Source organism: Pipistrellus hanaki, assembly GCF_964339955.1.
Source record: "Pipistrellus hanaki genome assembly, chromosome: Y".
Taxonomy (NCBI): Eukaryota; Metazoa; Chordata; class Mammalia; order Chiroptera; family Vespertilionidae; genus Pipistrellus; species Pipistrellus hanaki.
The window spans coordinates 4571391-4595993 of NC_140525.1; the positions used below are offsets into that span (position 1 = coordinate 4571391).

Sequence of the window (24603 nt, forward strand, 5' to 3'; positions counted from 1 at the left end):
TCATAATAAATACATGATAAACAAAATTTATGAAACCTATATAATGTTCCTTTAGTCACTATATTTTATATTATACATTTTGCCAGTAATTATTTACTATCATTGTAATAACTGCAACTTAAACCAGATTGAAAGATGTATTTTAAAAATAAACATACCTTTGTAAGTGATTCTTTATAGCAGGCACCTCAAAAACTACCAGAGATTTGAAAGTTTAAAAGTTTTATGTTTATACAATATATATTTTGTTATACAGGTGTCTTTATATGAATACATAAAATATATGTAATCAGATTTGAAAATGAACACAAACTTCTTTACAGAAGTCTTTCTAAAACTCAAGAGTGCAAAACACTAAACATTCAACCATTTTAATAGATGTTTATGTACAATGCTAAATAGTTTTATTTATACATAGAAAAAGTAAAAGGAGTAGTGTGTAAAATGACAGAACTCCTTAATATTTAATGGCAGATAAATCTAAAAATCAACAACATTCCATTCACAAGTATTTTCAAGCAATAAATATATATTCATAAATAGTATGAATCTGTATGAAATTAAAAAGAAAAATCACAAATCTGAAGCTTATTCCTTATCCTATGTGCAAGCTATTATCTTTGTGTCCTATTATGCTATTAAATTAAAAAAATAATTTGGAACCAAAAGTATAATCATTCTAGTTATTAGCCTCCAATCAATACACAAAAACATAAAGCAGTAAAGAAATTTTCTCATCTAATTTTTACATTAATAAAAAGTTGATTAAAGAAATGAATTTGGTATCTTAACCAAACAAATGACCTGCTAGAACAGTTTTTGCTCCCCACCCCCAAAAAAATTCTTAAAAGGATAAAATACAACTGAAAATAAAGTTATCAAGCCAGAAATAAAGAAACAAAAAAAGGTGTCAAGTCATTAGGATGTTGAAAATTGCCAGTTTTGTCAGATACGATAAAACATGTTTATTATTAAGTACAACTGGATCTTCTGAGAGTACAAACAGTGTTCTCATACCAAGTTGATTGACATTCTATATTTGGAAGGTTGCATAGAAATAGTTTTTAGTTAGCAATCTCATAAAACAGCTATAAAATCACTGGTGCAAAACTTTCCTGAAGAGCAGAAAAGGCATCATATAACATCACTGGGCAATATCAAGAAGAGGAGGATGATACTGAAGGAACCTAAAATTAAAAATAGGTATGTTAGTTGGTATATTAATTCTTACCAGTATTCTCTAACTCATAGCTATAAACAAATAAAGAGTTAGAAACAAACAATGATGCCCAAAGTTCAGCAGCTACTAAATCTATTATATTCCCCAAGTGTCCTTAATCACTACCTCCTCCCATTTTCCTATAATTCATAATTTTTTTTAGAAATTCTTATGAAGCATTAAAATCACAAATCTTTTAGATGCTCAGCGAGTCGTCTAAAAAATAATTTTTAAAAATTCAATTAAAATCTCACTAGTATGTAATAAATTTTTTCTTTATGAAATAATGCTGAGAGCCATGCAATAAGAAATACCAGAAACTTAATTTCAAAAATTTAGAACTAAAAGCATTGGAACTGGATCAATATTAACAACTCACTAATAACTATTGTTTGCATTCATAAAGCTATTCAAAGCCAGAAGCATTAAATGCTATTCCAAGCAACTTGTCCTTGAAATAAAAGAATTGTAGAACTCACAATATAGTTTAATTTAATTGCATGCACCTAGATATGACCCATCATCAAACATTCCTATGAGTTTACTACTTAATAGCAAAGACTAAGTTTTAACTAAATACAATTAATGCTGAAAGCACAAGTATATTTTTAAAAATACTGATTTCTTTTTGGATCATTCCTACAGTTATCAATTTTGATTTAATTATTATTTAAGTCAAACAGCATAAAGACTATAATAATAATTTAAAAGTACAGAAAAAAATGCTTGGCCAATTTGGTTTAGTGCTTGAGCCAGGACAACATAATTTGATTCCTGGCCAGGGCACAGGAGACAGTGTAAAACTGCTTATAAGTTTGAGAACATAGGAATATTTTTTCCTTATGAAATGAGAAAACAAGTAATCTTCCTAATTACTGTCACTGCTGCTTCACAACCTAGTTATGTATCACATGTTAATTTCACTTACTAATGTAAATTGGTCATAGACTTGCATCAGGTCCTCCATTTTGTACTGCTCTAGCACCACAAAATTGTCCAGGTTTCTGCTTGTTTTTCGTGCACAGTCCTGGCAATGTACTATGTAGGTCTTCTGAGAATTGCTTTCATTAGTAACAAAAAGCAGATCAAAAACTTCCACCTATTTTATACAAGAGGAAAAAAACACTGAATAAAGATCATTAAATTTATTGCACAACTTTTATGTAACTATGAAAGTCTATTTTATGTAAAACTCTGGATAGTGCTTTTTCACTGAATGAAATTACTTAAAGCCTATATTTATTTAACACCAGGTTTATTTTATAGCACATGCAAAATGAAGATTAATGTTACATATTTAGATATTAACCTAAGGGAATTAAATACTCATTGCATTTACTAGTTTAATTCTAAGATTAATAATAGTCAGTCTATTTTTTATTTACTCAGAATATAATACAAAAATAAATCAAGTCATTCTTTTTTCTTTTAACTTCTCTATAGTAATATTCAGAGTCTGGATATATCTCCTTCCCATACTAAGCTCCACAAAGATAGCAACTACATATTATTCATTTTTGGCCCTCTCTAAAGCATATAATTATACTTAAAAACAAAACAAACAAAAACAAGAAAAGGAAACCACTTGAAAGAATATAAACAACAAATGTTCAGTTGTAAGACTCAAAGAAAATAGTACAGAGTTTTAACATATGAAAAACATTAAAGAATCTTATACAAAATACCAAAAAGATACATATTTACCTGAAGTGTAACACCTAAACATAATCTGTTTAATTTCATAATACATGTTGGTAAGGATATACATTAAAATGAAACCAAAGGATTTCATAAATTTATCTCAGAATATTCAATTTAAAAGTTGTTCTCAAACTTGTTTGATTTTGTCAGTAATAAAAATTCATTATCTTAAATCATTCTTGAATAGCTCTGCTAAAATTCCAGAGTTCATAAGGTTTTCTATTCATAGGAAATAACATAGCTTAGTAACCCATTTGAGTTTTCAGGTTTTTCAACTTATCATTCACTATCTCATCAAAAACCTATGGATTTTACTTTTTAAACACTTATAAAGTTCTTTTTATTAATATTCCTAACATTATGTAGTGTAGGAATATCAGACTACTTCAATAACCTCCATAATGAGCTTTCTTTCCACCTCCATCCTTTCCAGTTATCAACCATCATTTTCTCAAACATATTTTGACTTAGTGCTTTGGTCAAAAAATATTAATAGTATCAATATCTGCAGATAAAAACCAAATTCCTTAAACTGAATTTAAGATGCTTTTGTTAGCCACATAGCACTACTCAGACTTTATTACATGCACTATTAATTTCCCCATCACTATACTGTTTCTAAAGCCTAATGATGTATAAACCTCCAATTCTATCTACTTCCTGCCTGTTGAAATAAACTTATTCTTCAAGGAGAAACTCAAATGTTAACAAGTACATAGGCATCTCTTCAAATTTTCTATGACAGTGTTCTATCAGAATCTCATGGGCATTACAACTAGTTGTTTATAATATGTCTTCTCCAAGTAAAATGTAAACTCTTTTATAGGAAATTTCACATCTTTATTACTGTATGTTTTGCAAGCCTTGGCCACAGAGAAAAGTCAACAAGTATAGAATTTAATGCCGATTTCCTTGGATTTATAATGAAACAGATCTTATTTGTTGACAATAGTATACTTATTATGAACTAGCAGCCCAATACACAAATTGGGTGGAATCTGGCTGAGGTGAGGGGCCATCCTTGCCCTCTGGTTGAACTCCCAGTCAAGGGGGAAATTTGCTTATTAGCCTTTTATTATATAGGGTTATTTTTAGTTGAAAATCAGAAATGATTATCACCTAGCAAGGAAGTACTACCACATGAACGCTTCTGTAGGTGATATTGCTAAGTTAATAACTAATAAAGTGATTATTATACAATCAAATAAAAATTTAATATAGTTGTTATAATAGTCAATTTCAATGAAAAGCATTACATAAAAGTATAGGTAAATTTATAATTTAAAAAAAACAGACCACCTAGTGAATTCACAATAAAACAACTGTTAATAGGAATGTTTACCTCACAAATGCTACAGTAATGTGCTGGCTCATCACTTGTCCTCCCATGCCATATAACCTCTTTTCCTGCTGTAATAAGAGCTTCCCTCAATGTCTGACATTGCTTTAGTACTTTAAGAAGACAATACCTATTGTAGAGAAAAATTTTTGTGACAAGTGTTAAAATATTATTAGCATACAAGATGTACCAACAAGATATATTTTTTAGAATCCTGGTTCTATGATGTATTGATATCAAAAGTTCTTTCTCAATTTTTGATATATAACAGGTCAAACAATGACAATATTAAAGGACTAAGTTGAAATTTTTTTTTTTTTTAGGTTTTTGTGCTCATTGTATTTCTGAAATGTACCAATAGCAACAGTGTGACATATGATCAGAATGGGAACCAGTCTCCAAGGCAAAGTAGACATGGCTAGGAGTCTTATTTATAGTTGGCAGGAACCAATTTAACAATGTCTTTTTTTTAATTATTATCTGTGTACATATTTTAACATTGCCCACCCTCCTCCCATACATACTCTCTCTCCCCAGAGTTTTGTGTCCATTGGTTGTACTAAGTTGAAAATTTACATTTGAATATAAAAATCTAATAATCTTAGTCTATAAAACCTTGACACTTATTTAAAGCTATGCTCAATTTTTGCTTTGATCTGGACAACCGAAAGAACTATTTATTCTAAGGTTAAACCTCTTTATCATAGAAATATACAGTCTGGATTCCAGGCTGCACCTGTTTTCATTAGAGTAAGGTGAGAAGGCATATAGTTTTCAGTGAAACAAACAGTATCACATAGATAATTAATTTTAATACTCTGAGACCAAAGCAGAAAATTATTTATGGATTTAAGTTATTAGAGAATATGATATTAAGTAGAGTACTAAAGGGGAAAAAAATGATTGGTTCATTTTAATTTGAAGGTAGTATAATGGAATTCATTTATATTACTATTAACTTTCTATAATTTATACTGTCTTTACATTAGTAATTCTGATGCCAACCATGTAGTGAATTTCACAAAGTGTTCACTTTTCCATAATTTATTCTCATTACTCAGAATCATAGTTTTTCATGAATATATAAATCTGATCTTCTCCTTTGAAGGCAGTTACATAAAGCTGATTTATAAGGCACATACCAGCTGTAAAGTTATCCTACAAAGCATGAAAGTGGTTTAACAAAAATGACAATGTTTATGGACAATGTTTATAAACAATGTTTATTTCAGGTAATCAGACCCAATATAACTTGGAGATTTTGATATATTATATTGTTACTAATATATTTAATTACTAAATAAACTTCATAATATGATCAGTAATAAAGAAATTTTTAAATTTATATTTCTGTACTATTTTTACTTGTCAAGTTAATTTTTTTAAAAAACAAAACCAAAACCATACAAATATGTCTAGGATAAAATTATTATTAGAGAATATGCTTTTATTGATGATAGAGAAAGACAGAGAAACATTGATCAGTTGTCTCCCTTATGTGCCAACCAGAGATCAAACTCAAAACCCAGGCTATTTGCTCTGACTGGAATTGAACTTGGAACCAGTTTAGTGACCTTCAGGAAGAAGCTCCAACCAAGTACTGAAGCTAGATAAAATTACTTTAAGATATACAAACTTGATAATTTATATAAAAACTAGAGGCCTGGTGCACGAAATTCATGCACAGGGGCGGTGGGGGTTTGTCCCTCAGCCCAGCCTGCACCCTCAGCCCAGCCTGCACCCTCTCCAATCTGGGACATCTCTCTCACAATCCAGGACTGCTGGCTCCCAACTGCTGGCCTGCCTGCCTTCCTGATTGCCCCCAACTACTTCTGCCTGCCAGCCTGATCACCCCCTAACCACTCCCATGTCAGCCTAATTGATGCCTAACTGCTCCCCTGCCAGCCTGTTTCCCCCAACTTTCCTCCTCTGCCAACCTGGTCACCCCTAACTGTCCTCCCCTGCAGGGTCGATCACCCTCAACTGCCCTCCTTTGCAGGCCTGGTGCCTCCCAACTTCATCCCCTGCTGGACATCATGTGATGGCCATCTTGTGTCCACATGGGGGCAGGATCTTTGACCACATGGGGGCAGTCATCTTTTTTTAAAATATATTTTATTGATTTTTTACAGAGGAAGAGAGAGGGATAGAGAGTTAGAAATATTGATGAGAGAAAGAAACATTTATCAGTTGCCTCCTGCACATCTCATACCGGGGATGTGCCTGCAACCAAGGTACATGCCCGTGTTCAGAATCAAACCTAGGACCATTCAGTCCACAGGCCGACACTCGATCCACTGAGCCAAACTGGTTTCGGCTGGGGGCAGCCATCTTGTGTGTTGGAGTGATGGTCAATCTGCATATTACTCTTTTATTAGAAAGGATAAAGGCCAGCTGGTTTGCCCTGAAGGGTGTCCCAGATCAAGGTGGGGGTTTCCTTGGGGTATGGGGTGGCCTGAGTGAGGGGCCTGTGGTGGTTTGCAGGCAGGTCACACACCCCTAGTGACCCAAGTGGAGGCCCTGGTATATGGAATTTATTTACCTTCTACAATTGAAACTTTGTAGCTTGGAGTGGAGCCAAGCCTCCTGCTTGCTCCGAGGCTGTGGCCATTTCTGTTTGGATTTGTTTACCTTCTATAATTAAAACTTTGTAACCTTGAGTGGAGGCCTACGGCAAGGCAGGCAGAAAGCTTAGCTTCCTCTGTTGCCTGGGAAACCAAACCTCCCTCCTGCTCTCTGTGGCTGTAGCCATCTGGGTTGTGGTTAATTTGCATATGTGCTCTGATTGGCTGGTGGAGTAGTGGAGTGATGATTAATTTGAATATTATTCTTTTATTATATAGAATATTAAAAAAGTATGAATAACCATGTAAAGTCACTATCTTCTCTATATTTTCTTCATTTTCTATTATTCTCATTCATTTCCCTTTACACAATCTTTATAAATTCTATATAAATTTGAGCATTAACTTCTTAACTGATGTATCTTTAGCAAATACACTGAGAGGCCTGGTACATGAATTCATGCATGAGTGGGGTCCAGCCTGCCTGGCCAGGGGTAGGGGACATGGGTAGTCGGCTGGCCTGCTTGCTGATCAAACTCCTAGTCGATGGGACCATTTGCATATTAGCCTTTTATTATAAATGACATACACTGAGTGGCCATATTAGTATGCATTCAGAAATCATCATAATCTGACCACTCAGTGTATATTTTCCCAAAGTGAATTATCTTTTTTGTTGTTGCTGTTGTTAATACTCATCCTAGGATATATATTTTTTTCCAGTGATATTTTTTTTTAAAAAGAGAAAATTAAAGGGAGAGGGAGAGACAAAGAGAAACAGTGATGTGAGACATACATTCACTGGTTGCCTCCCTGCTTATACACTGCGACTGGGGAGTGAGCCTACAACTGAGGTACATTCCCTTGATCCTTTGGTCAATGGGCTGACATTAAAGGGGCTAGGGCAGTGGATTGTCTTTTTGTTTGTTTCCTTTGCTGTACGAAAACTTTTAGTTTGATTTATTTTTCCTTTTGTTCTCCTTGCCCAATCAAGCATTTCAGAAAAAATCCTAAAAAAAGATGTCTGAAACTTTACACCCATGTTTTCTTATAGGACTTTTATGTTTTTAAGTTAACATTTAAAATTTGATCAATTTTGACTTTATTGTTTTACTAGAGGCCTGGTGCACTAATTTCTGCAAGGTTGGCATCCAACCAGTCCACTCCAATTGGGAGCCGGGAGCCGCAGTGAGCAGAGTCTAGAGTTGTGCGAGTGACAGCCTGCAGAGAGGTCTGACCGTGGATTGCCACTCCTCCGTAGTGGAAGGAGTCGAAAGCTCCAGGCTTCACCGAATCAGTTTTGTCTGCACTGAGCACTGAAATACAGTTCCGGGCGAACCCCTGGAGCACCCATGCGCTTATAAGGGGAATCTGTACTGTCGGGTGGAAACTCAGGGGATCCGTGGAAGGCTGAGGTCTGAGCCGTGCACACAAGGGCAGGGCTAAGGGGAAGCCAAGACTATCGGTTCAGCCCTGAGAATCCGCCCCATCCAAGCTGAGCACAGAGGCTTTTGCAATTTTGCAAGACTGATCCTATAAGATTGTTTCCAATACAGAAGATATCCCAGAGTAGACACAGCTGATACGCACATCCAATTGGCCTGAAGGTCAATTCCTCCCAGGGATGCCAACAACAATTAAGACTTAACTACAAGACAATAGTTGCAGTACACAAAGAGGAGCACCAAGAGTGTCTATCTCAGGTAACTGGGGAGGCTGACCAACCAGGCCATATAGGATACCCAGCCACCATACCAACTCAGGGAAGCAGCGAAAATTGGGAGACAAGAAAACAGATCTCAAATGAAAGAAATGGAGAACAAATGACTGGATATAGAGTTCAAAACCATGGTTATAAGGTTTTTCAAGAATTTCTTAGAAAAGGCCAATAAATTTAGCAAGACCCTTGAGGATATGAGAGAGACCCTTGAGGATATGGAAAAGGACCAAGTGGTAATTAAACATACACTGACTGAAATAAAAACTATTATACAGACACCCAACAGCAAATTAGAGAAACGCACGAATCAAGTCAAAGATTTGAAATGCAAAAAAGCAAAAATCACTCAACTAGAAAAACTAAAAGCAAAAAGAATGCAAATATTTGAAGATAATGTAAGAAGGCTCTGGGACAACCTCAAGCATACCAAATTCAGAATTATGGGGGTACCAAGAGAAAATAGAGAGCAAGATACTGAAAACCTATTTGAAGAAATAATGACAGAAAACTTCCCCAACCATGTGAAAGAAATAGACGTACAAGTCCAGGAAGTGCACACAACCTCAAACAAGAGGAATCCAAAGAGGACCACACGCAGACCACATCATTATTAAAATGCCAAGAGCAAAAGACAGAGAGAGAAATCTTAAAAGCATCAAGAGAAAAACAGTTAGTTACCTATAAGGGAGCACCCATATGACTGTCAGTTGATTTTTCAACAAAAACTATGCAGGCCAGACGGGAGTGGCAAGAAATATTCAAAGTGATGAATAGCGAGAACCTACAACCAAGATTACTCTACCCAGCAAAGTTATCATTCAGAATTGAAGGGCAGATAAAGAGCTTCACAGACAAAAGAAAAGCTAAAGGAGTTCATCACCACCAAACCGGGATTATAAGAAATCCTGAAAGATATTCTTTAAGAGGAAGAAGGAAAAAAGATTAAAATGATGATCAACGTATCGTGTGTGTGTGTGTGTGTGTGTGTGTGTATCAACAAGTGAATCTAAAAATCAAGTGAATTAAAAATCTGAGTAACAGAATAAACTGGTAAATAGAATCAGGGGCAAAAGAAATGGATTGATAATTATCAGGGGGAAAGGGATGTGGGGGTACAGGAAGAGACTGGACTAAAATAGTACACCTATGGATGAGGGCAATGGTGGAGGGGAGGTAAGGGCAGAGGGTGGGGTGGGAACCTGATAGAAGGGAGCTAAGGGGAGAAAAAGGAGAAACAATTGTAATAATCTGAGCAATAAAGATTTTTTTTTTTTTATGTAATGAGTAACTAAGTAAAATAAAGCATAGGTACACTTTGCTGGCCTCACAATATTTGTGAGAATATATTCGTTAAAACAACAAAAATATTTTTCTATAAATCTAAATTTATTTATAATAAAGCATGAGTATTTCTAAAGGTAACAATCTAATAAGTTTTGAAAACACTGTAAATCAGGAGTGGGGAACCTTTTTTTCTGCTGAGAGCCATTTGAATATTTATAACATCACTAGAGGCCTGATACACAAAATTCTTGCAGAGGGACAGAGGGGAAAGGAAGCCAGAGGGTGTTTTCCTCAGCCCAGCCTACAACCTCTTCAATCTGGGATCCCTCTCACAATCTAGGACTGCTGCCTCCCAATTGCTCACCTATTTGCCTTCCTGATTGCCCTTACCTGCTTCTACCTGACAACCTGATAACCCTCTAACAAGTCCCCTGCCAGCCTGATTGCCCCTAACTGCCCTACCCTGCAGGTCTGGTCACCCCTAACTGCCTTTCCCTTCAGGCCCAGTTGCCTCCAACTGCCCTCCCCTGCAGGCCTGGTCCCTCCCAACTGCCCTCCCCTGCTGGCCATCATGTGTCCATATGGGGGCAGCCATTTTGTGTGTTGGGGTGATGGTCAATTTGCATATTACTCTTTTATTATATAGGACTAGAGGCCCAGTGCTTGAAATTCATGTTCAGGGGTGAGTGCCTCAACCTGATCTGCACCTTCTCCAATCTGGGAATGACACCACTTAGGCTTTTATTATATAGGATTTATTTAATATAATTCACTTAATATAAATTTGTGTTATGAAAAAAGCTCCTAGGTTTATTGAATTTTGAGTCCTGACTGTGGTTTCCTTGGCAGGCCCAAATGATTTCTTGTGCCTTATACAGTCCTCAGGCCAGATGTTCCCACCCTGCTATAAATCTTTTTCTTCTACTCACAAAAGGCATGAAAATATATATATATATATATATATATATATATATATATATATATACACACACACACACACACACACACACACATATACTGAAAATACTTAACAAAAACACATATATAGTGTCTCAGTCAGAAATTTCGTAAATTTGTTTGACCAGAATTATTCTTTTGTTATAGTGCAGGGATAGAAAAAGAAAAGCATGCAAACCACAATTTGGAAACATATTGCTAAGTGGCACTGTCTGAAATATGTATTCTAAATGTAATTATAAAATAAATGGCCCTCCAACCAGCAGCTATGTTTAAACAATGTACCCATTTACACTTGAATGGCTACACCTTTTGATAGCCTAAGGGCAAGTTTACTTGTAAACAAGTTTGCTCTCAATTCCCAGGGCAGAAAAAAAAGGTTTAAAATTATTAGATTTTAAAATTTATTCTTAGAAGTGTAAAAGTTTATTAATAATAATAAAAAAAAAACAACAAAAGGAGATTGAAAAACCTGATGAACAATAATAGCGGTTCATTGTAGTAGAGTCGGCAATATGGGAGGGGAGTGGACTGACTGTTCTCGAGGGCGGGGGGAGGGGAGGGGAGAAGGGAGGAAGGAAGAGACTGAACATAAACTGTGCACCTATCCATGAGGACAATGGGGGGTGGGGAGGGGGCGGAGGGTGGGGTGGGAACCTGGTGGAGGGGGGAAGAAATGAGGAACCTTTGTAATAATATGAACAATAAAGATTGATTTAAATAAAATAAATAATAAATAAATAAATAAATGGTCCTCATGGTATGGCTCAGTTGATTGGAGCATTAACCCATATACCAAAAGGTGGAGGTTTCATTTCTGGTCAGGGCACATGCCCACGGTTGTGGCTCAATTCCCAGTAGAGGGAAGAAGGAAGTCCATCAATGATGTTTACCTATCACATAGATAGAAGTTTTGCTATCACACTGATGTTTCAATATCACATCAGTGTTTCTCTCTTTCCTTCTTCTTTCCTCTCTTTCTCAAAGTAAAATATTCTCTTTTTTAAAATATATTAATTTCAGAGAGGAAAGGGGAGGAAGAGAGAGGAATACCAATGCAATACAATCAATAAATCATTGATTGGCTGCCTCCTGCACACCCCCTACTGGGGATCAAGCCCACAACTCAGGCATGTGTCCTTGACCAGAATCCAACCTAGGACCCTTCAGTTCATGAGCCAATGCTCTATCCACTGACCCAAATCAGTCAGGGCAAAAAATAAACCATTCTTAAAAACAAAAACAAAAAATAAAAACTAGACCAATAAAAGAGAAGCTACTAGGATACATATAATTCAAATTGTTAATCTTTAAATTTGTATTGAATGCATCAGAAAACTAAGAAAGAAATTATTTAGAGTAGCCAAAAAATTTTTACCATTTCAGTAAAATCACTATACTAAATGACAATTTTATTATGAAAAATATGTATTATATTTTCATTCTCAATTGATGTAGGCAAACTTCAAATTATTAAAACAGCCCTGGCCTGTGTTAGAACAGCAGGTTAGAACAGCTGCATTCCTGGGATGCAGTTTCGCTCCCCGCCTGAGTGTAGGAGATAATGTTTCTCTCCTATCTATGTTTCCCTCTCTCCTTCTCACCCTCCCTCCTTCCCACCGTCTCTGAAAAGTGATGAAAAAGATATCCTTGGGTGAGGATTAATAAACAAACAAAAAACAAAAAATAACAAGATCATTAGAAATCAATTTGGTCAGAGGTTAAGGAAAGCACAGATGTGTGAATTTAGTATAGAATCATGTATACCTTAATTACTCCCTATACCATAGTAATTATAATCTATTTGGAAAGGGAAAAAATAAACTTATACATAAATATTTTCATTTATGGAAGAAAATATCGTTAACATGTCAATTCTCTTATTTCCTTTTTTGGTCAAAACTTCAGAACTATTCCCCGAGTAGTGTGGCTCAATGGATAGAGCATTGGGGTGTAGACTGAAAGGTCACAGATTCAATTCCAGTCAAGAGTATATACCTTGGTTAATGGCACATCACTAGTGTGGGGTGTGCAGGAGGCAGCTGATGAATGTTTCTCTCTCATCCATGTTTCTAATTCTCTATCCCTCTCCATTCTTCTCTGTAAAAATCAATAAAACATTTTTTAAAAACAACTTCAGACTATTTTAGCATTTCAACTATTTTATCATTTTTCACTGAGGGAAAATTGGATAGCTGTACACCCGCCCCCTTTCCTCTGTAGCAGTGTTTTAAAGCACTTACTTAATCATTTCAAAAAGCTTTGGATCTGAGACTTTGATATTTCGAGCCATATTCCAAGAAAGATGAACCATGGGTACTAATGACTTCACACTTTGCAATTTGTTCCATTCATACCGTTCTACTGCCAATTTATACTGGGAGGCTACGAAAAAAAGAATTTTTCAAAGGTATAAATTAACCCAAAGTAATGACAGATATGAAGATAATCATTGATCACATTTCACTTGATAACTTTAATACCAACTCAAAATATTAGAAGATTTTAAATTATAATTATAGTGGTGTTTTTTTTAAATTATCCTGTAAAGAGCCCTCACTAAGGTTCAACTCTGTGCCACGCTTTTTATACTTCATATTATTTCAAAGCTTTATTGACTTTACAATTTTCATTTTGTAGATAGAAAAATAAATAAACGAGGCCCTGAAAAATTCAAAACATTTTCCTGAAGTTATATGGTTTAACAAAAGTAGAACCAAGAAGATATTATTAAGGTTTTTTTGGCTCCAAAGGCCAGATTCTTTATTTTTACCCATATTTAACAGTTTGATGTTCTCAGACTGTGTATGTGGTATACCAAATGAAATAAAAATTCTAAATAACAATCTGTTTTGCCCATAGAATAACTTCCTTTATAAAAAACAAAACACAGATTTTTGAATATCTGTTCTTGAATATCCATTTCTTAACTTCAAATTACTTTTCATACTAAAAATATTTTTTTAGCAGACACAACCTCTCAATTTTTAGTGAGCTATTTTCTATTAAAAAAAACAGTATCTACATTAGAAAAAGTCCTTCAGCATGTAAAGTCTATTAAAGAATTAATTTGAAATACCTGTAAGTGGACCAACATTCCAAGCAATATTGTTACACCAGCCAATGGCTTGAACCCAATACACAGTGCCTGCATTTATCCAGACCAAATCGCCAGGTCTTTGGATAAACCTATACACTGGAACATTTGCTTCATAAAGATCTTCAAGGTTGGGCCACCAAGAACTCATTAGGAAATTCAAATTATTTCTGGGGGGGAAAGAGGGGAGAGGAGAGAAAGGTAAGCAATTTTTTACTGTTTCATCAAACGTGGAAATAATTTCAAAACATTAAAAAGGCTTTCAGTCCATACTTCATTAAAACTTAAGAGTGTATAATAATAACTACATTTATCAAAAGTGAAAGCTTTAAAACAAAGCTTTAAAACAGTAGCAAGAGTAGGGAGATTTATCCAAAGATCTATACAATAAGCTTACATATATTTCTCAAAATCCAAAAATTAAAGTCCCACATTATACTTAGATATTCTGGTTTATAATTTGCTTTCAATAAAAATAGACTAGCTGAAACCAGTTTGGCTCAATGGTAGAGTGTCAGTCTCCGGACTGAAAGGTTCCAGGTTCGATTCCGGTCAATGGCAATGTACATCTGTTGCGGGCACATCCCTGGTAGGGGGTGTGCAAGAGGCAGCTGGTAGATGTTTCTCTCTCATCAATGTTTCTAGCTCTCTATCCCTCTCCTCTCCTCTCTGTAAAAAAATCAATAAAATATATTTAAAAATGTAAATAAATAAATAAAAATAGACTAATTTATCCCTTCTTCCTGAAGAATTTCTTATAATGTAAAATTCCTGAAAAGGAAATTGAGATCGAAGACTACATAAAGCCAATTAAACTTCATCAGAATCACTGTGGTAGATGTAAAAACAAGAACCTTCCCTTGATTCATCAATGGATCCACACTTTTCTATCTTCTACTTTCTAGGAATTGCTAGAAGTTCAATATTATTACATACACCACCACTTTCAGCACCAATACAAACAGAACAAATTATTAAGCTTTATTTTAAATTTTAATTATTTACTATTCTCGATCACATGATTAAATAACCACATTAACAATTTTTTTCTAAGAAGAATTTAGTAACATATACTTTAGGTACTTCAAATTATTTAATCTCAAGAAGAAATTCACATCATAGAAATTCACATTTCTCTTCTTTCTGAAGATTTAAGATGTTTTTACTCTATCTTTCCTCTTAAAAAATTACACAGTACAAACAAGTTCTATTTTACCCAAATACTACCAATATAAAATTAGAAAAAAATTTCCATTTAAAAAAAGAAAGGAAAGCCAATAAAGTCCAACTGATCATTTTGTTTCTAAAGTTGAGAACAATAATTGAAAGAAAAATGTTTCATAGAGTCATAAAGTTAAAATAGGAATTACAAACTTGGAAAGCAATTATCTTTATGGAATATAACATCACAGTCAAAGCTGAGATGATCCAGTGCCATTTTTCTAAATTGTGCCATTTTGCAATTTAGATAAGTGAATTATTCTAACTTAATATATCTAACACTCTGAATTCAAATTTTGGAACATCACCTGTCTTTTCCAACTATTTGTAACCTAGTTCACCTGTCTGTGTGAAAATAGTTCTCACCCAATATAGTAAGAAACAGTATACTGAACAAATACTACAATATACATTTTTTAATTGAAAATGCAATTATCTTTTACTTGCTTAAGCTTCTAATCTGCTGACAAAGTTCAGATAAAAGATTATTTTCTAAATAAATTCTTTTAAATTTCACCTCAGAATGAGGAAAACATATACATAAAACAACATTTAAAAGTAATCCTATGCCCTGGCCATGTAGTTCAGCAGATTCGAGTGTGGTACCATATACCAAAAAAAAAGTTGTGGATTTGATTCCTGGGCAGGGCACATATCCAAGCAGTGGGTATAAAACTGGTCAGGGCCCATATTAGAGGAAAATGATAAACATTTCTCTCTCACAAGAATTTCTCCCCCTCCCCACCCCATTCTCCTCTCTCTAAACATATCATTGAGAATTTAAAAAAAGTCAATAAAGGAATATTAGTTTTTAGACACTATGGTGTACTTTTTACTAAATAAAATATATTGATAAAATCTTCCAAAATGCTAAAAAAAAAAAAAAAAAAAAAAAAATTAGTGTGTGTATTGATTTAAAAATAATCTGATGTATATTATGAGAATTTCATCCAATATTTTTATCTTTATAAGTATATAATTTACATGGTTATACTAGTAACATTATCCACTCTGAAAATAGCAGATGATTTGCTTGTTGTTGGACAATGAAAAATTTTAGGCTGATTACAAAAATACACATTAATAAGGTAAAAGGGCATTTACTTTTAAAATTCTTACCATTTTTAAATTTAGTTACAAGAAGCCAAATTTCTCTTAAAGCACACTAGCCAAAAGAATGTAGATTCAGGTATCAATTTTAAAAATTAACATAAAAAATAATTTATTCCCTGTCTTCTGAATTCATGCCTATTACTACTTCTGGTTGTATGGCCTTTCACATATTATTCCACATAATATAGAATAAAAAATTTGAATTAGGATAATTGAAAATAAAATTTCTGCTAAACAATAATTTGAAATTTAGCATCATGCTTTTGCTCTTTACAAATGATGTTTTTCAAAATTACTTTAAAAGTTCAAAAACCCACTTTTCACAGAAGTCATTCAGAACTCCCCAATAATCTTCAGGAACGACAAACCATTCACAATCACCTGGACCAATATTTATATTAACAGAACAGAAGTTGTTATTTTCTTGGTGACCTGAAAATTAATGAGGGAAAAAGGGTCATTATTATACTATAAACTGAATGGACCAAAAATGACTTTAAGTCACTGGGTTTCAAGAGCTATATGAAAAACAAATGCTTGCAAATAAGTCAATAGCAAATGACAAGTAATATTAGCTATTGTCATTACTACTAGTAATGGTTCCTTTATAAAGACTCCCAGTTCTCACAAAGATTATAAGAAAATTAATAAAAATGTATATTTTAAAAAATGTAACTGGTCCCCTAACAACTTATACCTGTTAACTCCTATAAACATCCCAAGTTTATATTGGTACACACTTTAAATGCTTGTAATTATCCCACCACAGGTAAGTTACTGGCACAAAGCTTTAAAATTAGAGGTTTTGGATAGCATGATAGGTTTAGTTTAAAAACAAACAAACAACCCTTCAGAATAGGCCCTCAGAGCAAACAGAAGTAGACTAAATGTTCCAGTCAAAAGACAGAATAGTCACAGGAATATAAATTACAGCATAGTGAATATAATATTGTAATAGCCTGAGTAGTATAGCTCAGTAGTTGGGCCGGGCACATGCCCGAGTTGCAGGCTCCATTCCTATGAGGCATGTAGGAGATGTAGCTGATCAATGAGTCTCTCTCTTCATTGATGTATTCTATTTTCCCTACCCCCCTTTCTCTCTCTGAAATCAATAAAAATATCTTTTAAAAAATAGTATTATAATAATAATGTATGGGACCAACAGGGACCACTTTGTGAAGTATGCCATATCCCTGATTTTAACAGAGAATGTTGAACATTTATTGTAGTTAAAATAACATAAAATAAAAATTAAAAAAGATATAGGGTAGCAGAATAGATTTTTAAAAAACCAAACCTATCTTATCCTGTGTACAAGAGATTCATGTTAGATGGAAAGATACACATACACTGAATGAAGGAAGAGACATTTCATACAAACAGAATGAAAAAGAAAGTTGGGGTAGTAATATTCATAAAAAGGACATTACAAACTTTTTAAGGTGTCAATCCAAGAGGATATACTAGTAACTATTATAAATGTCTATGAACCAACATAATAGTGCTTAAGTATCTAAAACAAATATTAATGAACACAAAGGTTTGAAATTAATAGCAGTAACACTAGTAGGGACCTTTCCTTCTCTACTTTACTTTACTACTCTACTATTTTGCAAGTTTAACATAGTGGGAGATCATCCAGACAGCAAATTAATATGGAAACAATGGTGTTAGTTGTCATGTTACATCACATCAGATCACTAGAATGTTGCATCCTCCAAAGGGCAGAAAACTCAGTTTTTTCAAAAACACATGGGACATTCTTCAAGACTGTTTAAATATTGGGCCACAAAACAACTCTTAATAAACCCAAGAAGACTGAAATCCCATCAAGCATATTTTCTGACCATATGGTATGGAACTAGAAATCAGTTATAAAACAAAAACTGGGGGGGAAAAACACACACCCACAAACACTAAACAATGTGACTAAACAACTGATGAATCAAAGAAGAAATTAAACATAAAAAATATACCTAGATACAAATAAAAAAGGAAAGCATAACTTCCCCAAAGGATGCAGTAAAAGTAGTTTTAAGGGGAAAGTTCATAGCTATACACATCTATCTTAAGAAACAAGAAAACACTCAGCCCGGCTGGCGCATAGTGGTTGAGAGTCAACCTGTGAACCAGGAGTTCATGATCAGGACACATGATTGGGCTGTGGACTTGATCCCCCTAGAGTGTGTGTAGGAGGAAGCCAATCAAAGGTTCTCTATCATCACCAATGTTTCTCTCTCTGAAATAAGAATAAAATAAAATAATAAAAAGTTTAAATAAACAAGACAAAAAGGAACTAGAAAAAGAACAAATAAAATCCAAATGAGCAGAATAAAAAAAATAATAATTGACAGGAGCAGAAACAGATTCTAAAACAGAAAATGGACAGTAATGAAAACTATCAACAAAGTTTAGCCAGACTCATCAAGACAAAAAGAAAATGCAAATAAATACTATATACTAAAAGGGTAATATGTAAATAGACAAAGGGCAGAACTGAACAACCAATCAAAGCATAATTGCTAATGATATGCTAAGGCAGCTCCACCACTCACTATAATGTGCACTGACTACTAGGGGGCAGATGCTCTAACCAATAGGTTAGCTTGCTGCTGGGGTTCAGCTAATCAGGACTGAGTGAGATGGGCCTGACATGCCCTGGAGCCCTCCTGTGGTCCCTCCCTGGCCCGACCTTGCACCAGTGAGGTGCCTCAGCTTAGCCGACACCCTGTTGCAATCTGGGACCTCTCGGAGATGTTGGAGAGCCAGTTTCAGCCTGATCCCACAGGCCATTCTCCTTGGAAGGGTGCCAAGGAAGGGTGCCACACAGGGCTCATGGCTGCTGAACACTGCTGCAGCAACACAAGCCTCTCCCGATTGATTGGGACTGATTGACCACAAGCCACAACAAGCACAGTGGGGCCAGAATGAGGGGGAGCATCAGGTATGATCTGCGTTGGACTGAGGATTTCGGCCCAATTCCTGCAAGCCACCCAGAGGGACCCCACCTGTGCACAAATTCGTGCACTGGGCCTTTAGTAATTTTATCAAATGCAAGCTTAATGTGCTAAGTAACATATGCTTAGCAATATCTTATAAGATACAAACTTAATATGCTAAATAATATATTATATATGCTTAGCAATCAAAATGTGATATGCTAAGGGACACTCAATGCTCGCTATGATGTGCGCTCACCACCAGAATGCAAACACTTCAACTAATAGATTAGCTTGCTGCTGGGATCCTGCCATATTGAGATTGAGCAAGACTGGCCAGACACACCCTGAAACCCTTCTGCAATTCCTCTCCTGCTGAACAACCCCCACATCCCTCCGCAGCCCCAATCATGCCCTGGTGGAGTCCCTCAGCCTGGCCTGCACCCTTTCACAATTCAGGACCCCTCAGGGGATGTCGGAGAGCTGGTTTTAACCCGATCCTGTGCCAGGCCTCTGTATCAGAAATGAAAGAGGAGAGGTTATAACTGATACAACAGAAAAACAAAGGACTGTTAAAGAATAATATGAACAATTAATACATGCTAACAAACTGAATAACCTGGAAAAATAAATTTCTGGAAACATATTACTGTCAATACTGAAACTGAATGAAACAAACTGAATAGATTGATTACAACCAAAGCGGTAATTTAAAAAACCTCATAGCAATGTCCAGGATAGATGTCTTGACAAGTTAATTCTACCAACTAATCAAAACAGTAATAACTGTCCTTCTCAAACTATTCCTAAAAATTTAAGAGGAAGGAGCAATTTCAAACTTATTCTAGGAGGCCAGGATTACTCTGAAGCCAAAACCAGACAAAGGCATTACAAAAAAAGATTTACCGGCCAATATCACTTATGAACATACTAAAGGCCCAGTGTACAAATTTTTGCATGAGTGTGGCACCTTGGCCTGGCCTATGACCTCTCACAATCAGAGACCCCACCAGTGCACAATCAAAGCCATGGAGGGACATGGAAGATTGGCCAGCTGGGAAGGAACCACAGGAAGGCTCTAGGGCATGCCCAGCCCGTCTTGTCTATTCTCAATTGGATGGACCCCAACAGCAAGCTAGAGCATCTGGCCCCTAGTGGTCAGTGTGAAACACAGTTATTGGTCAAACGATCACTTAGGCTTCTATATATAAACATGCCAAAATCTGAACAAGTCAAATTCAACAATACATTACAAAGATTACAGACCTTGATCAAGTAAGATTTATACCATGGATTCAAAGATGGCTCAATATATGCAATTCAATTAACATTATATACCACATGAAGAACATTCTAAAATAAAAATCAGTAGATCATCTCAATAGATGTAGAAAAAGCCCTTGATAAAATTCAATATTCATTTAGGATTATAAAAACCCTCAGGAGAACCAAGATGGCTCCTTTACTTTAGCATAAGTAAAGCTGGCTGAGTGGAAATTCTACAACTAGAAAGAATAAAACACATTGAGACTGGTAGAAAGTGTGGAGGCATGCGCAAAACGGGCTGGTAACTGGGTGCACTGTTGTTCTTTTTTTCAAACTCCTGATTGCTCTAAACTCCAGTTCCGGGCAAGATTCCAAGGACCCAGACTCATACAGAGGACTGCACTATCTGACATTGGACCAGAACCCAAAGGCGGCTTTTTGCTCAGAGGTGCTCGTAGCAGTTATTGTTCCTAAATGGGAGCATGGGACCTGCCACTACATGGATCTCTCTGGTGCAGGGCTGACTGGCAGCCATTGCTGTATGCTGCACCCTGGTGATTTCCTGAGACCTCATGGCATCCACTTCAGAACCCCAACCAAGCTGTGTGCAGCAGCTTTTGTACATAAAGGGCCTGTCTTTTCCCAGATAAAAACATAACAAGCTACAAAGAGGTGAAATAAAACAGATCCACAGAAATATGAAGAATAGTAAAATAAATAAATAAATAAATAAATAAATAAATAAAATACTATGAGCAAGTCTACTCCAACAAACCTAGAAGAAATGAACATATTCCATATGACTTTGCAAAATTCAACCAAGAGGAATAAAAAAATCTGATAACTATGGAGGCAATTAAAGTTGTAATGAAAAAACTGCCAACAAACAAAAGCCCTGGACCAGATGGCTTCACAGGGGAGTTTTATCAAAGGAACAATTTCAAACTTATTCTAGGAGGCAGGATTACTCTGAAGCCAAAACCAGACAAAGGCATTACAAAAAATTTTATCAAATATTCAAAGAAGAAATAAACTCAAGAAAAATAAACCTCAATAAAATTCTAGCAAATCAAATTCAGCATTACATTAGAAAGATCATACACCATGACCAAGTGGGATTTATCCTGGGGATGCAACGATGGTACAATATCTATAAATCAATAAATGTTATATACCAAATAAAAACCACATAGTCATACCATTGATGCAGAAAAAACATTTAGCAAAATCCAACACCATTTCTTTTTTTCTTTCTTTAATATATTTTATTGATTTTTTACAGAGAGGAGAAGAGAGGGATAGAGAGCTAGAAACGTTGATGAGAGAGAAACATCTACCAGCTGCCTCTTGCACACCCCCTACCGGGTGCCCACAACCAATGTACATGCCCTTGACCGGAATTGACCCTGGGACCCTTCAGTCCGCAGACTGACACTATACCACTGAGCCAAACCGGTTTCGGCCTGACACCATTTCTTGATAAAAACTCTCAGCAAGGTGGGAATAGAAGGATCAAACCTCAACATAATATGGCTTTTACCATATTCTCAATTGTCTAACCATAACATCAGCAACATCATACTCAAAAGGCACAAAGAGAAACCATTTCCACTAAGGACAGGAATAAGACAGGGATGCCCACTCTCACCACTCCTGTTCAACATAGTGCTGGAAATGCTAGCCACTGCAATCAAACAAGAAGAAATAAAAGACATCTAAATTTGAAAAAAGTAAAACTGTTCTTATTCACAGATGACATAGAAAACCCCAAAGACTCCATCAAAAAACTACTAGACTTAATAAATGAATTCGGCAATGTAGCAGGATACAAAATTAACATCCAGATGTTTATGGCTTTTCTATACATCAATAATAAACTCATAAAAAGAGAAATTTAAAAAGCAATCCCATTTACCATGCAACAAAAAAATTAAGATACCTAGGAATAAACTTTACCAAGGAGACAAAGGATCTATACTTTGAAAATTTCAGGATACTAAAAAGAGATAGAGAAAGACATAAACGAATGGAAGAACATACCATGTTCATGGATTGGTAGAATCAACATCATTAAAATGTCCATACTACTCAAAGCAATCTATAGATTCAATGTACTTCCCATTACAATATCAATAACAGTTTTCAAGCTGTATTACAAAGCCACTGTTCTCAAAACAGCCTGGTACTGGCACAAGAACAGACATATAGACCAATGGAATATAATAGAGAATCCAGATATCGGTCCAAACCACTATGCTCAATTAATATTTGACAAAGGAGGCAAGAGCATACAATAATGTTGTGAAAATTGGGCAGATACTTGGAGAAAGATGAAACTAGACCACCAACTTACACCATACATAAAAATAAACTCAAAATGAATGAAGGACTTAAATGTAAGTTGTGAAACCATGCAAATCTTAGAAGCCATAGACAACAAAATAGCAGACATTTGTTATAACAATACCTTTACTGATACAGCTCCTAGGGCAATGGAAACTAAAGAGAAAATAAACAAATGGGACTACATCAAAATAAAAAGCTTCTGCACAGCAAAAGAAACCATCAACAAAACAAGAAAGCCACCGAATGAGATAACATATTTGCCAATGTTATCACCGATAAGGGTTTAATCTCCCATATTTACAGGAAACTCATACAATTAAAAAAGATAAATAATCCAATTAAAAGATGGACAAAGGACATTTTTTTTGTTTTGTTTTGTTTTGGCAAAGGACAGTTTTTGAAACAGGACAGAGGAAGGCCAAGAGACATATGAAAACATGCTCAATGTCACTAAACATCCAAGAGGTGTAAATCAAAACAACCTTGAGGTACCATCTCACATCTGTCAGAATGGCTGACATCAACAAATCAACAAAGGACAAGTATTGGAGAGGCTGCAGAGAAAAGGCAGCCACTGTGGAAAACAGTATGATATTTCCTAAAAAAATTAAAAATTGAACTGCCATTTGACCCAGTGATCCCACTTCTAGGAATATATGCCAAGAAAGCAGAATCACTAATTAAAAAAAATATATGCACACCTATCTTCAGAGCAGTGCAATTCACCATAGCTAAGATTTGGAAACAGCCTAAATGCCCATCAGCAGATGAGTGGATTAGAAAACTGTGGTACATCTACACGATGGAATACTATGCTGCTGTAAAAAAGAAGTAATTCTTAACATTTGCAACAGCATAGATGGATCAGGATAGTATTATGCTAAGTGAAACAAGCCAGTCAGTTAGAGATAAAGACCACATAATCTCACTCATTTATGGATAATAAAGCACATTACAAACTGTGGAACAAAAATAAAGGCAAAGAAGCATCGAACAGACTGTGAAACTACAGCAGGAAGACAGAGATGGGTTCAGTGGGGGGTAAGATATCAACAAAAGGACTCGTAATGCATGCATATTAACACAACCAACAGACTTAAAACACTGGGGTTTGGGAGATGAAGGCAAGTGCCAGTGGGTAAAGGAAACTGATGGGAGGTCAGTGGTGATGGTGGGGATGAGGGATGGAAAGAGAGACATATGTACTATTATTTGTAATACCTTAAACAATAAAATTAAAGTAAATAAATAAATAAAACCTAACAAGCTGCAGCTGGGTAAGAGACTCCAAAGCTCCCAAAAGAAGGCCCATGTTTTGGCAGCAGCAGCCTGCCTTGCTTCACAGTTGGGCATCTCTAAACCCCAAAGAAAGAGGAAGAATCTGGAGGAAGAATCTGAAGATCTATAACACCTGCTGGGTGGCCTCAGGCAGTGGCTGAATTTGCACCTCTTTGGAGATCCAAGGGCCAGTGTACCCAGGGGTCAGAGAGGGAACAGGCAGATTACAACTCCTCACATCCATAAGCGACACACTCAGAAGCAGACTCGGTGAACACCAAAGCCTCACTGAAGCAATCCTGCCTCATAAGGGTGTCTCCAGCACAGCAGTTTTCACATCATAGACACAGCTGATCCTCAGCCAGTTGGTCAGTTCCTCCAAGATACCAACAACAATCAAGGCTTAATACAAGACTGTGAACACAGCTCTCAAAGAGTTGCACCAAGTGTGTCCACCTTAGGTAACTGGGGAGTCTGGGCCTTCTAGGACACCTAGCACATAAAAGCCTCTCCATCAACTCAGGGAAGCAGCCAAAATGCAGAGACAAAGAAACAGGTA

General features: G+C 35.6%; 1 protein-coding gene across 4 annotated transcripts in view; it reads right to left on the bottom strand.

Moving 5' to 3' along the window:
• Nucleotides 1-208: 208 nt before the first annotated feature.
• LOC311615836 (lysine-specific demethylase 6A-like) overlaps nt 209-24603 on the bottom strand; it is a 222587-nt gene continuing 198192 nt past the window's right edge. For all 4 annotated transcript variants that reach the window (XM_084871274.1, XM_084871272.1, XM_084871273.1 and 1 more), the window contains 6 exons: nt 16533-16647; nt 13864-14051; nt 13028-13169; nt 4263-4389; nt 2148-2318; nt 209-1187 (listed from right to left, as the gene is read on the bottom strand). In XM_084871274.1, coding sequence (XP_084727400.1) covers nt 1158-1187; nt 2148-2318; nt 4263-4389; nt 13028-13169; nt 13864-14051; nt 16533-16647 — 773 coding nt within the window. In that variant the 3' untranslated portion in view covers nt 209-1157. The remainder of the gene's footprint in view (nt 1188-2147; nt 2319-4262; nt 4390-13027; nt 13170-13863; nt 14052-16532; nt 16648-24603) is intronic.